Genomic DNA, 13,900 nt, shown 5'->3' with positions numbered 1-13,900 from the left:
TCAAATTAATGCAGAAAATTAGAGCTTCTCGTATATGCTCTTTTTGTGACACAAACTGAGACCTGATTACGCAAGGGAAAATGTAAATTGAAATCATTGATGATGTGCAATGAATAATGTAAACAGGTGTCGAGCTCACACAAAAAAGTATAACGTTTCTATAGTAGCTAAATATGCTCAATAACGCCATCTAATAGCAAACAAAGGATTTAAGCATATAGACCTGGTACCTTCTAATCTCACCCAGAGCAAAAGCAAAAAATTAATCTGTTATAGGTATTAATAAACCAAGCAATCAGTTTCTGCTGATTTGTTGCTTATCCACTGTACAAACAGTACAGTATCGTTCCTCCGGCTGAGCAGTGAACTCAGAGAAGTGAAATGTACTACCTGTAGTACGAGAATCACCATTGCGACTGACTTTAAGCAAATTTGTATTAGACCAAATGTGCGCTTTGTGGAACAGTGCTTAACGGAAGTGGCTACATCGTGGGCGTAATGTTGTACTGCCAACGTTCATACACGTTAAACCAAAGCTGGAAGTGTCATTGTGAAGAAGTTCATGCAACACTACATCAAATACAATAACATTTGAGCCAACAATGTCGTGTACCTGGATGATGATGAAATCAAGATACTAAAGGAATCGTATCGAAATAAGGAGAATTGACTATAGTTAGTTAAAGAAACTTTTCCCATGTATTTTCAACAGTTCATGTTGGGAGAATCCAGATGACGAAAGATATTCCTTCTTACCTACCCTTGTATGCAAATCCCCTCTATTGAAACAACGCTGATCACAAACTCAGGTCAGATCCCTACTCGGATCGACGTAAGGTACTAAGTCAGGATATTAAAAAAAAAAAAAACAAATAGATTGTCATTTTATTCATGCTAATTCAAAATACATGAATGATAGTTGTATTTATTTTCGAATAAGTAATTAAAATATTCAGTTACGAACAACGGAAGTTACATTCGTTAATCTTCTAATGTCACATTTCCAGTCTATGTTTGAAACTGAATGTACTGAAAGGCTAGATTTATTATATTGCTCATCAAGAGCTTTGCGTAGTACCGGTTCTTATATTTATTCAGTATTGGTACTTCGGTACCAAGAATGGGTCGGCATTCCCGAGATTTTCGGTATCAGCGCTACCGGTTCCACAACCCTATTACTACATACCGATTTCCTGTACCCATTTAAAGCGGAATGGTGTCCCAGAAGTAATCTTTCGTGCTGAGCTAGCATAAATAGAGATAAATCATTATCAGTCATCGCTTTTAGTGCTATAAAACTATCGTAGCCCGTAGACTTCAGTAAACGTCGAACAGCATTTGGAATAGGACCGTGCACCGCGAGCACTTCCCATAGAGACCAATCGGGTTCCTAATAATATACAACGATTGTCATCATACGAGCAAACAGGAATTCTGCTACTTACCATTTACAAACGCCCCTCAAAAAAGTAAATTAAATTTATAATGTTTAGCATAAGATTTTACAGTTGTTTCGAGCTGTTTTTTTCCTACACTGCAAATTAATGTAACTTACAGAACGGGTTAAACATGTGCTGCGCGAGGGGTTTATGTTTTTTTAAAAATTTCAATAAATGTTACACGTTAACTAGTTTTTATATAAATAATCGGATAATTCGAAGTAATTCTGCTATAAACACGAAGTAATCGCAAGTAATTCAGTGTAATCAAGCATGTATTTAGTAGTTTTGTAATTAATCGTGATTTATATTATTGATACAACAATCATTATAAATACGAAGTAAACAAGCTATTTTTTTACGAGTGACATATAATCAATGCTGTTGGAAAGCCCTTGGTAAATACTTTTAGTACTTTGTAAGTCACATATTTTTGCTGAAGCTCTTTCGTGGGAATCGAGTACTGATACACAACCATGCACTGCTGGGCCCCATGAAAAACTGATTCAGACATCACTTTGCTGAAAGTTTAATAACTTCTTTTGACAAAGTTAGATTGACTAGCAGTCTTCGGCAAAGTTGTAGACAATTAAATTATCTTTTTTCTTTTCACTTGCAGTGATAATATGATGCATATAGTGCCACCTAGCGGTGAAAATGAAAACTAGTTGGTTTTCTCCGCGTAAATTGTTGAAAAATACAAAAATCAGATACGTTGGTCCGGTAGCTAGACTTGTCCGATTTGCTTCAAATTTGCTGTTCAAATCGACTTAGGAGTGGGCCGATGGATTCATTGTTTTTCTGGGCAGTCTAATGTACCCCTTTCCGAATATTGATCCCCATGATGTACTCCTTTCTGAAAATTGCTTACCCTGCTCCTTTCTGAAAATCATTATCCTGTCAGAAAAAAAGATTTTAAGATGGACGAAAACTATAGTTTTCCAATAAGAAACTAGTTCTTGAGCACTCTCAGTAAACATTTCAATTCTTGACAGATACATATCCGACGGGAATTTTCGGATAACAAGTTACAATTTGTCCCGCATAACAACTGAGAAGATTTTTTGAAGACATCATACATATATCCAAAACTAACGGTTAGGGCGTCAACAGTTTTGTCTTTCTACACAAAGATAGAATCATCTAATCAATTTGCGAGTCTGCGTGGAAGATAAGTAGAAAAGAGATATACGATAATTAGTCTAATGTATACATATTTGGTAGAGTATCACACTATTTCGTTAATTACTAGCCCTACAGTCGATGAATTGCGTATCTATCGTAATCCACATCCATTTCAATAAACAATACGACAAGAACTCGAAAATTGTCAAACAGTCTAATATCCAAGCTATCATTTGATGCTATTTATTGATGGTTTTTTTCTCTGATTGCTAAAAATATTTAACGGCTCTTTAACGTTTGTATGTGTGGCTATGCCAATTGCCACAGAATGTAAGATTATTTGAAGTTTTGATGCAAATCTAACATAAAAAAATTACCATGAACCTAGAAATTTTTGTGACGTTTTTAAGCATTAGTCTGCCATGCTAGAGTTCGATAAGTTATATAACGATAGCAAGCGTGTTGCTCTGTCACTAAGATATGTCACAAATACTACAAATCATTATTAGTAACATTTCGCAGGCTTCGAAACACGATACTTACCACATTGTGTGATATAATTCAAGTTGAAAAGATGCCTCTCTTCTTTCAGACAACATCCAATGACAGAAGAAGCAATGATTGACAAACACAGATGAAAAACGGTTTGTCCCATTTTCATATTGGTAAGCAACGCCGCCCACGCTGAAAACAATCCTAAATTTAGTCAACGGGGAGTCTAATTCATACTATCATTTCGTTTTATTGGATTTTTTTACTGCCCCTAGCATTCATTCAGCTCCGGATGAGCGGTGTTAGATGATAATAATAAAACCTGTTGCCCATACCGAGAGCGCGGGACTTGAGCGCATAAGCAAGAGTGAAACGCTGTGACACTGACAATAACCAATTATCCGGCACACTAATCAGCGCAAAACGACAACATTAAGCAGCTATTATGATATTACATCCCAGTGGTTCCCTTGTGTCAGAGGCAAGGGAGCTATCGTAAATGTTACCACACTACAGGGTGAGGAAAAATCATTCGTATTTTTAGTGTGGTGATCAAATTTGTCAAATTCGCAAATGCATTGAGCTTTATATTCAAAGAAATTGACCAGTATGTAACGCGAAAATATTGAAAATGCCCTATCAAACTAATTACAATGCTATGAAACGGTATAATGAGCTGGGAAATTTGGCCGATCGTTCAGGAACAGGAACTCTCTGAACCAAATAATATTTCGTAGAAGAATCAATCCAGATTTTAGACAGCCAATCCGAAGTGAGTACGAACCTTCTTCCTAGGGTATTTAGGGTTGCATTTCTACAAATTCTCGAAGAAACACTAAACGCTAGATCAGGCTAGAACGCTAGAAGGCCAGTCCGACAAATGCCTTGTGGTACTACTATATCGGTTCAGGAACTAACGTCCTATGTTAATATTTTCCCTAAGCGATTGAAGGTCTGTGTAAAAGTCAATAGAGAACATTCCGAGACATTCCGGTAAATATTCAATACTATGTTAGTAAACATAAATACAACTAACAAGCTTTAAATAAGGTATTGGCACTTAATTCAACAACCAAAAAATTTTTTTTTCTGAAATAAATAATATTCAATCACTGAAGATATAACAAACATTTATCACTGATATGCCTGTATAGCCAAATATTATTTTTTATTAGTTATGGAATTTTCGTGTCGACTTCATCTCATCAGAATCCGACACTAACTGAGTGACAGGATTAAACTAGCGCCAGATGTGGTTTTATACAATTTTGGAGGTATTTGCGAATTTAATATTACACCGTAGATGACAAAGAAAACTTTTTTAGTCGTTCGAACTCTGAGAAAACTATAACTAATGTAGGTTTGAATGCGTGTTTGATACAGTGGTCGATGAGCTCTCATCGACCACTGTATCGAACACGATCACCACTTTGATTTCGATAACACTACTATAATCGATCGCACCATTCATACACACACTCTACCATTCCTAGAAATGTGTCACATAAACGTCCAATACCGTAAATAAGAGTGTAGATCTCGACGGGCTCAATACAGCGTATGCAGCAGTTCTTCACAATCTTTTACCCACAAACCATAGCCAAAGACAATAATACATAAAAAAACAAATGGCACCAAAAAACTTTCCAAATCCATTTTATCCGACAGATTGTTTCCAAAAGAACCTCAGGAGAGATATAATTTATTTTGTAAGCTAGTGATTTTTATACAAAAATTCAATTTTAAATCTATTATAACTATTTTAGGATGAAAAAGGATACGAACTATATTATTGTAAGTAACCTTTTGTGTTCGATGTTTAAAGTTAAGTTAATGCATGTTACAATGTTACCCATAGTTTCCCCTGAAGATGGCGCATACAGTGCAGAAACGTCGGATAAATAAAAACGAAGTTCAAAAATAGTGAATGACTGCTTAGCCGAAATAAATCCAACAGGAAATGTAAAACACTCGCGTTATAACGAAGCGAAAAGCCGAGTACAATGCACCCTTATTCATCTTACCATTAGAGCTAATGCGTTGAATAGAGATGGCAGACACTGCACTAACTAATGTGTTCAAATGGGTGAGATAAATAGAGATGTTAAGAACACTCACCATACCAAAATATGCTGCTTTCCATATACATTTGGACAACAATATCATTCAAGAACTATACAGATTATGGTGACATGCATATTTTAGATCTAGCGATGCATAAAATATTAGGCGGAGAATTTTTTTTCTTCCCCTTAACATTTCAATTCTATCGATTGATGAAGTTTTATTTTTTTTTGTTACACGCCATCTTCTGAAGGAGCTTCGTTGACACTAAATGGACTGTCGCTTTATCCAATTGAGCTATCGCCGCAATATTGTAAGACGAGGATTTTTGATCATGTTAAACTACAGGTTTTTGGAGCTGCGTAAACAGATATACGTATAACAAAGACCACCAGAGCAATATTAACCTATGATGCAAAAGTACAACGTAGTATACAAATCTCCAATATAGGATACGTGAAAGATATTGGAAATGGTAACTAAATACGTATGGTAGTATAATAGTTGAATTGTAATGATGAAACGTATCAGTAGTATTCCCTATATGGTGAGTATTATATGAATAGTTAGGAAATGGTTCCAAAGTTTTCTGGAATGGTATTTATTTATACGGGAAACTCTTTTTATCACAAGGCAAAAGCTTCAGAAACAATAAGAAGACAGAATGAACAAGTTTTGTGGAAAAATAATGTCTTCAATCAAAGTTGCTCTGGACCGCGTCTCTGATGCGTTTTAAAGGAACTCTTTCGATCGTGCTAAACCCTAGATTTTTTTCACAAAATCTATGATTATATTACATCATTATTGAGTAGAATTATCTGAGGAATCTGAAAATGATAGAACTTTGAATGAAAAATTGGTTGGAAACAAACTTAATTTTCTTCGTTTTATTTATATTACGATCATTTTGTACGGTGTTACGTATCGGTTTGTAACGTTTACTTGTGGTGGTGGGGCCACACTGTACTCACCAGCTATTAGGGTCGTTTCACGGTTGTCTCCTGGAGAAATTCACACTGGGCGGACTTTTCTTCCCACACTATGGTCACTGAGCGAATCGTAATATCAAGCGGAAACAAGTACCTAAAGGAATGCACTGTAAACAAAATGGACGACACAACTTGTATATACAGACCAAACACTATTTTATTAATTTTTAAATTTCAAGCAAAAGCCAGAATGGCTACAAAAAACAAAATAATTTTACTTGCACTTTTATTCCGCAAAAAAACCTTCTTTCGATACCGTTGCGGCCTTGATGACGTTGGTCGACTTGCAGCTGGCTGGATGCGGGGCGGGCTTCGATGTTGATGCAGGAACTGACGGACGATGGCGACGGGGGACTCCAGATGAAGCAGCAACTCGGCCTATTTGTAGCGGAGGCCTGCGTTTCACTATTGGGCCCGGAGAGTGGTACTGCGCGCACTTTTCACACACGAGTGTCTCACTATCAATCGAGCGGGATTTTTAACGTTTATCGGTCGAGTGGACCCTACCCTACCGGTACTTGGGTAAAGGCGTCCACAATGGCGTTTTTGGCTTGCCAATCACTGACCGTTTTCTGCACTCGCGTCGGACGTCGTTAATACACAAAAAAACCGGTAAACACACTGATCCCACTCGACTGACCGGACAGAACCTTAACGTTCGTGTGGTGGTTCTGAACGGCGAAAACAAGATCCCACGGATCTGCTTATCACTGCACTTTTTTACGTTGGAAACGCGCGGTCACTTAATAACGGTGACAATCGCTGCTGCTGGTCTTCACTCCTCCGGGCCGATGAACTATTAGCGAGCGCATTACTTTTTCGCGGTAGATTTTATCCTTGCCCTGTCCGTTTTCCAAAATATACCCACCGCGCCTCCTCGCATCCCACCCCGCATTTGATGACGGTGATGATGAGATGACAGGACGATGACGGTTGACATTTACAAAAATTTTATCGTTTTGGTTGGTGTCACGAAATATTTTTAGTACAAAAGCTATCAAGAATATTTAATGTGCGGTACTTGTTTCCTTGATTATTTTTTAAATATTGAACAATTATAACAAAAAAATATAATAACAAAATGAATAATAAACAAGCAAAATAAATAACAAATATAAATAAATAAATAAATAAATAAATAAGCACATAAATATATAAATAAATAAATAAGTAAATAAATCTCTGAACAAATAAATAACGAAACCTACATTTGACACCAACCTGGGCTATTAAGCAGAACTTAAACGTAACTCAAACATGCAAGCACGGAGTAGTAATGGTTTGACGTTTAAATTCTACTTAGACATTTACGAACAATAATTTCAAAGTATAAACAAAGAACAGGCGTCGTCAAATACACGGGATAGACCGTACACTGTTATTTATTTATACGACAAAAAAAATAACAATATTTACAAATATATACAAGCTGGGCTCAGTGACCAAAGCGACGATATTGTGACCTAAGAAATCACAGGTCACAATTTTCCCCGACTCGGGTAAAAAAAAACCCAAATGGTTTTTTTTTTGAATGAATGCCGACTTCAAACGCGACTACTTCTTCCCGAGTGCCAGTTTTAATTCCGTGGAATGATTTTTCCAAAGGCCAGAGGAATCTGTCCCACGAAATTACGTGACTCTGAGGAAGTGAGCCTGTCCGTTTTTAGTCTCGCGCACTCACCGATGTATCTGTCACAATCAGGAACGATTCAATCCATCCATCAATCCCAAAACAACTGTGAAAGTTTCACTGTCGAAATTGCCTATAATGCGTCAGAATAAAAGCCGTTGCTGCATTGGCTGAGTAGAATTATTGATCGGATACGCTTCAAATTGCGGAAAATTACCAGAAAGAAATCAGACGGAATTTGACATTTCTTTCTGCTACCATTACCGTCACAAGGGCTATCCTTGGACGAAACATCTAACACTACCGCTTACATACCGCACACACTCACTCAGAATTCAATTTGCTAGCCTTTCATTCCTCTTCATTTACACTCACATTCATACCATAAATAACACTAAACACTAACTTTTAATTATGCTAGGGGCCCCTAAATTTAAATTTGTGCTTTACCGGACTCTTTTTCAAGAGTCGGAAAGACTATTGCTTTTGTGAAATGGTTAACTCATTGCGAACTTCTTTTACTCTCTCGACATGCGAGAGAAAACTAGCTGAAGTTACGCAGAATTAACCAATTCACACTTTGAGTGTAAAGTCGACTTAAAACTGGCGGCGGGCAAACGTAACCCCGTCGTAACCCAGCACAACCCTGTCGTCAGATTGTCTATTATCCGATCTGTCACAGCTACTCATACTCAGCTGACTAATGTTGATTGTTTATGTAGTGATGAAAAAAAAGGATGATTCGTGATGTGGGTAAGTATTTTTGTTGCTAATTATGTTTTTTTTGTTTTATTTTAGATATAACGTCGAAGTTTGCACCGTTTTTTTGAGATCGGTGGAGGATTCAGGAGGACGGATAGTTGGCTGACACTGTGCTGGGCAGCTGTGTGTGTTTTTTTTCGTGTGTTTATTTTATTTGTTTTGGTTTTGTAAATAAAGTGTAATCGATGGTGCTTTTTTTATAATTCATTCCGCGGTGGAGCGGAGAACTAGCTAACCGGGTTTCAAATGAACAGCTGGCCAAATACCCAAACTTTTGCCGTTCAAATCCTCCAGTTCATAGGAAGACGATCCGATTTTCGCCTTGACACGACATGGAAGGAATTGTTGGCCGTATTTGGCATTATAGTTCTGTGCTGCACTAGACGGTTTCATGTTTCTGCGGTATATCAGCTGTCCCTCTACGAAAGCTTGTGCAAACTTGCGGTGCCGTAAATTATAGCGCTGTTGGGAAGCGTTGTGAGCTTTCGCCAGATTTTTGCGGACAAGGTCGTAGATTCGCTCAAACATTTTCGATCGTCGTTCTTCCATCTCTTCCGAAGTCAGCTTTACATCGAGACGGGTGAGTAAATGATCGGTGCCAACTTCAGAGTACTCGTGACCGTGACTAATGAAGTATGGTGTGAATCCAGTCGACGAGTGAACACTGGTATTCAAAACCATCTCGATCTCCGACACACGAGTGTCCCAAAGGCGTTGGTCCTCCCTCACGTATGTCCTGATAGCCGCATTGATTGTTCGGTTGACTCTTTCGACCGGGTTCGCCTGTGAGTGATATCGTGAGTTGAGCCAGTGGGCAACTTTGAAACGATCCAACAGCTCCTTGAACTCTTTGGAAATGAAACTGCTTCCGTTGTCAGTGATTATCACTTCAGGAACCGAGTTTCTCAGGAACCATTGGTCTTTCAAAATCGCACACATGGGGGCACTACTGACATTCCTCACAGGCTGAACCATTACCCATTTCGAAAAGTAGTCACAAACTACCAAAATGTGCTGACTACCGCGACGAGTGCGGGGGAGAGGGCCAATGAAATCCGCTGATACGATCTGCCAAGGGCGGGTGGCAATTTTCATGTTTCCCATGGCAGGTGCAACAGGGACGGAAGAAGCTTTGACTTCCTTGCACATTCCACACTGTTGAACGTACCGCCGTATTTCAACTGCCATCTTAGGCCAGTAGAATCTTTGACGGATCCGTGCAAGGGTTTTGTCATAGCCTGGATGTAAGCAATCGTCGTGGTACTGTCGAAGAATATTTGGAACTTCGGTGGGCGGGGGAATCATTTTCCACTCGAAGCGAGTATCACAGGGATTATCGTTCACGGTGATAAACTTAAAGAGTTTACCATCGTCGATCTTGAAGTCTACAAAATCATCGGGCCGGCGGGCCACTTTGTCGGACATTGACGCGTACCACGACGATTCTTGAACAGCTGCGATGCTTCGCGAGAGGGCGTCCGGAACCACGTTCTCCTTGCCCTTGCGATGCTTGACGGTCATATCGAATTGCTGCAGATTCAACGCCCATCGGCTGCATCGTGACCCGACCTTCCATTTTGTACTGAGTATATGGGTCAGCGCGGAAGAATCGGTTATTAGGGTGAAATGGTAACCCTCAATATACCCACGGAATGCATCGATGGCGAGAATGGCTGCAAGCGCTTCCTTTTCTGCGGCATGGTAGTTCTTCTGGGGCGTTGTCAGTTTATGGGAGTAGAATGAAATGACCCGCTCTACCCCATCCTGTTCTTGTGTGAGAACCCCAGCTACCGCCACGTCACTAGCATCCGTTTGGATACAGAACTCCTTGCTGAAATCAGGACTGCCCAAGACTGGTGAAGATATCAGCCGCTCTTTGATTTCGCAAAATGCCTGTTCGGCGTCATCGTTCCAACGGATGGTTTTCGTTTTGCTTTGCAGAAGGTTTGTGAGTGCAGCGGTCACCCCGCTAAAGTCTAAGATGAAGCGCCGATAGTAATTAGCCATTCCTAGGAATCTCCTTAGTTTTGTTACGGTATTGGGCCGTTCGTATTCGACAATAGGACGAACTTTTTCCGGGTTGGCTCGAAGACCGTCTGTATTAAGGAGATATCCCAGGAAGGGAATCTCAGACACTCCAAACTTAGACTTTTCGAGGTTTATGCTTAGGTTTGCTTCCCTTAAGCGACGTGCAATCTCCACTAGAAGGCGTTCATGGTGTTCGAATGTCTCCGTCACCACAACAATGTCGTCGAGATAGACGAAGACGTACGGTTCAAGCATCCCGTGGCCCAGGACATTGTCCATCAGTCGTGCTAACGTAGCAGGACTGTTGATCAATCCAAAAGGCATCCGTGTGTATTGGAATAGCCCTTTGCCCTGTACACAAAAGGCCGTGTACTTCCGCGATTCTTGGTCCAATGGAACCTGGAGAAACGCTTCAGACAGGTCTATCGTGGACAGGTATTTAGCCTTGGGAAGTTGACCTAAAATTCGACCGGGATGAGGCAACGGATAAGCATCCCGAACAGTCCGCTCGTTAATCTTGCGCGCGTCCAAACAGAGCCGAACTTTGTTGGGCTTGATGACCGGCACGCAGTTAAGCGACCAATCCGAGTTGCTCCGTTCCAAAATCCCTAAACCCAACAGTCGTTCCAGCTCGACGGCTACCAGATCCTGCGTCTTCGGAGACATCACGTATGGAAACTGGCGGACTGGTGGTTTATTTTTCCATTCCTCTCCCAACACGATACGATGCTGAGCTCGGTTGGTCAGGGTCAATTTCCCTTCTTGAGCAGGAAGGAAAAGTTTTTTGACGTTCTCGATCACCATAATTTCATCATCGGTCAAAATATTTGCAGAACTACGGTGTTCGGTAATAGATGCCGACGCAGTGGACTCAATCCCTCCACAGTTTTGCATCGCGGGCTGAATTTTGAATTTCCTCCAAAAATCCATTCCGCAGATACAATCTATGAACAGATTTGCAACTACCAAAGTAGGAACTATTTTCACACATCCTTGGAAAGCAAATGGAAGATGAGCCTGACCTTGAATTTGCAGTTCATCTCCACTTGCAGACCGTAGAATCACGTTTTTGGAGGGACGATGCAACTTTTTGTACTTCAATTGCGAAAAAAGGGTTTCGCTAATAAGCGTATGATTGCTACCGCTGTCCAGGAGAGCACGTACCGGGTAACCGTAAATCTTTACGTGTGCGTACGGCCGGTTATCGTGGGGGACAGGGTAGGTAATTTGAAGAATTTCCGTAGACTCTGGGTAAATATCTCTGGTGGCCTGCACCCAGTAAGGGGGAGGCGTACGTTGAAGAAAACGGTCTTGACTTACGCGTTGGGTGTCTGCGAACGACGATTTTGGTTCGCGTTTGGTCCGTTTTTTAAACAAAACGGGCAATAGTTAGTCGGAAAACCGCGAAGACCGCACGTACTGCAAAATATGCCCCGAGGCTGTCTACACATCGCTACGTGATGACCAATCCTCCCGCAATTGTAGCAGGTATTGGCCGGTGGGGGAATGTGCGTGTTTATCAATTCTTCCAACGTGAACTGTGGTCGAGAATTGAACCCAGATGGCACCGCGATCGGGTCTGGTCGGGCGGTATTTTGAGACGAATTTTGACTCGTTTGGGTGTTCGGTAAGGATTGGTTGTTTTTGTTGGAAAGTTGATTGGGACGAGACGAATTAGTGGATGTGTGTGAATTGTTTCTATTTTGGTTGACCTGAGATACTGCTGCGGTTTGATCTATCACCTGTTGAGTCTGGGATTGGTTCTTATTTTTTTTCTTCGAATTGTTTTCAGAGCTTTCGACCACTTGGACATTCCTGTCCGCCCCGAAAACCTTGTTGTATGCCGAGAAATTTAATGCATCTAATTTCTGTCCAGCAGCAACAAGTGTTTCAAGGTCGACTATCGGAATAAATGTCATTTGTCGCTTGTAGTCTACTCGCATATTCTGCTGTAGAATCTGTACTTTTTCGTAATCGGGAATCTGAACACTCATGGTTCTGAACAGTTTCTCGATTTCGAAATAGTACTCGTGGAAAGATTCATGTTTTTGTTGACGACGCTGGTAAATTTTCATTTTGATCAACGCGTCCAAATCAGGGTGCATGTAGGTGCGTTTTAATTCAAATACCAAATGCTGCCAATTTATCAATCTACCAGTGGTTCTTTGTGCCATATACCACTTGAGCGCTGAACCAACAAACAAATGCACAGCCGACTCGAAAAGCTCGACCTCCGACACATGCTCAGCTTGGGATAAAGCCTGTACAATTTCCAAAAACTCATTTAGCTTCAGCCCTTGATCGTCACCACTGTATTTAGTGATGTTCCATTTGGACACAGGAAGAGTGTGACGGTTGTGGTACGGTGCGGGGTACGGATTGTGTAGAACACCACTATACATGGGAGGTGAATTTCGTTTAGGGAAAGATGGGATAGCCGAAGCATGGTTGTACATTTCGGGATTTGCTCCAGTAGGATTAGAAGTTCTCGTCGGGTGATAGGGAATATTGTATGTATTGTTGGGAATTGGTATATTGTTAGAATGTAATGTACGATCTGGGATATTTTGAAAATTATGGTAACTAGATGAAGTATCGAATGAATTGGAAGGCTTTGTTGGCGGAAAATTATAGTTTTGAAATGTTCTGAAATTTGTATCGGGGTGTTGTGAATATGAAGTAAATTGAGCATGATCGGGAAGAGTTTGAGTTACAGCATCTTTTACTTCTCTTCGTCGAGCTAAATCGGCCTCTAGATCCGTAATTCTCGCTTGCAACGAATGGATCCAATCAAGGTCATCCTGACTAAGAACGGAAACTCTCGGTCTAGGATTTTCATCTGCTTTGTCTGCATCCAACAGAGCTAAAATATCATTTCCCTCTTGCTGATCACTCTGCAAAGACGAAGCAGAACCCCGAAAGAAATGTTCAAGAACCTCCGCTAATTCAACCACCGTATTTTGCAATTGACTGTGCAAGTTGGGCGACCCCCGCGAGTCCCTCAACACAGTCACTAAACGCATACCGACGTGTACTATTCTAGTGGAACAAACCTTCTTTTCCTCATCATCCTCCTGTTCCAAACACGATTTCAACTCGGTAAACTTATGCGTACAAACCTCGACTTCCACAGTAGGATCACCCACTACTCTTCGTGGGCATTTTCCCGACGGATCACCCCTTTCCACCTTCAACTGGTCTCGCAGCCACTTGCGTTTTCGTGAGCGATCGAGACCGATAGACAAACTGACAGAACGGGCAGTCAGTTCATAATTCAGTTCATCGTCGGCTAAAAACTCCACACTCATATCAAAATACCAACCTTGGATCAGCTCACTAGCTTGATCGAATGTGAGCTGTGCCATTGCCAT

General features: G+C 40.6%; 1 protein-coding gene across 1 annotated transcript; it reads right to left on the bottom strand.

The window, feature by feature from the left end:
- Positions 1-8,732: 8,732 nt before the first annotated feature.
- LOC131688064 (uncharacterized) lies at positions 8,733-13,900 on the bottom strand. Its single transcript, XM_058972215.1, has 2 exons — positions 11,950-13,900; positions 8,733-11,860 (listed from the first exon to the last, which is right to left on the bottom strand). Exons 1-2 carry the CDS (start codon positions 13,898-13,900, stop codon positions 8,733-8,735), a joined length of 5,079 nt encoding a protein of 1,692 aa, XP_058828198.1.

Source organism: Topomyia yanbarensis, chromosome 3, assembly GCF_030247195.1.
Source record: "Topomyia yanbarensis strain Yona2022 chromosome 3, ASM3024719v1, whole genome shotgun sequence".
Lineage (NCBI taxonomy): Eukaryota > Metazoa > Arthropoda > Insecta > Diptera > Culicidae > Topomyia > Topomyia yanbarensis.
This window is presented reverse-complemented; position numbering and strand designations above follow the sequence as displayed.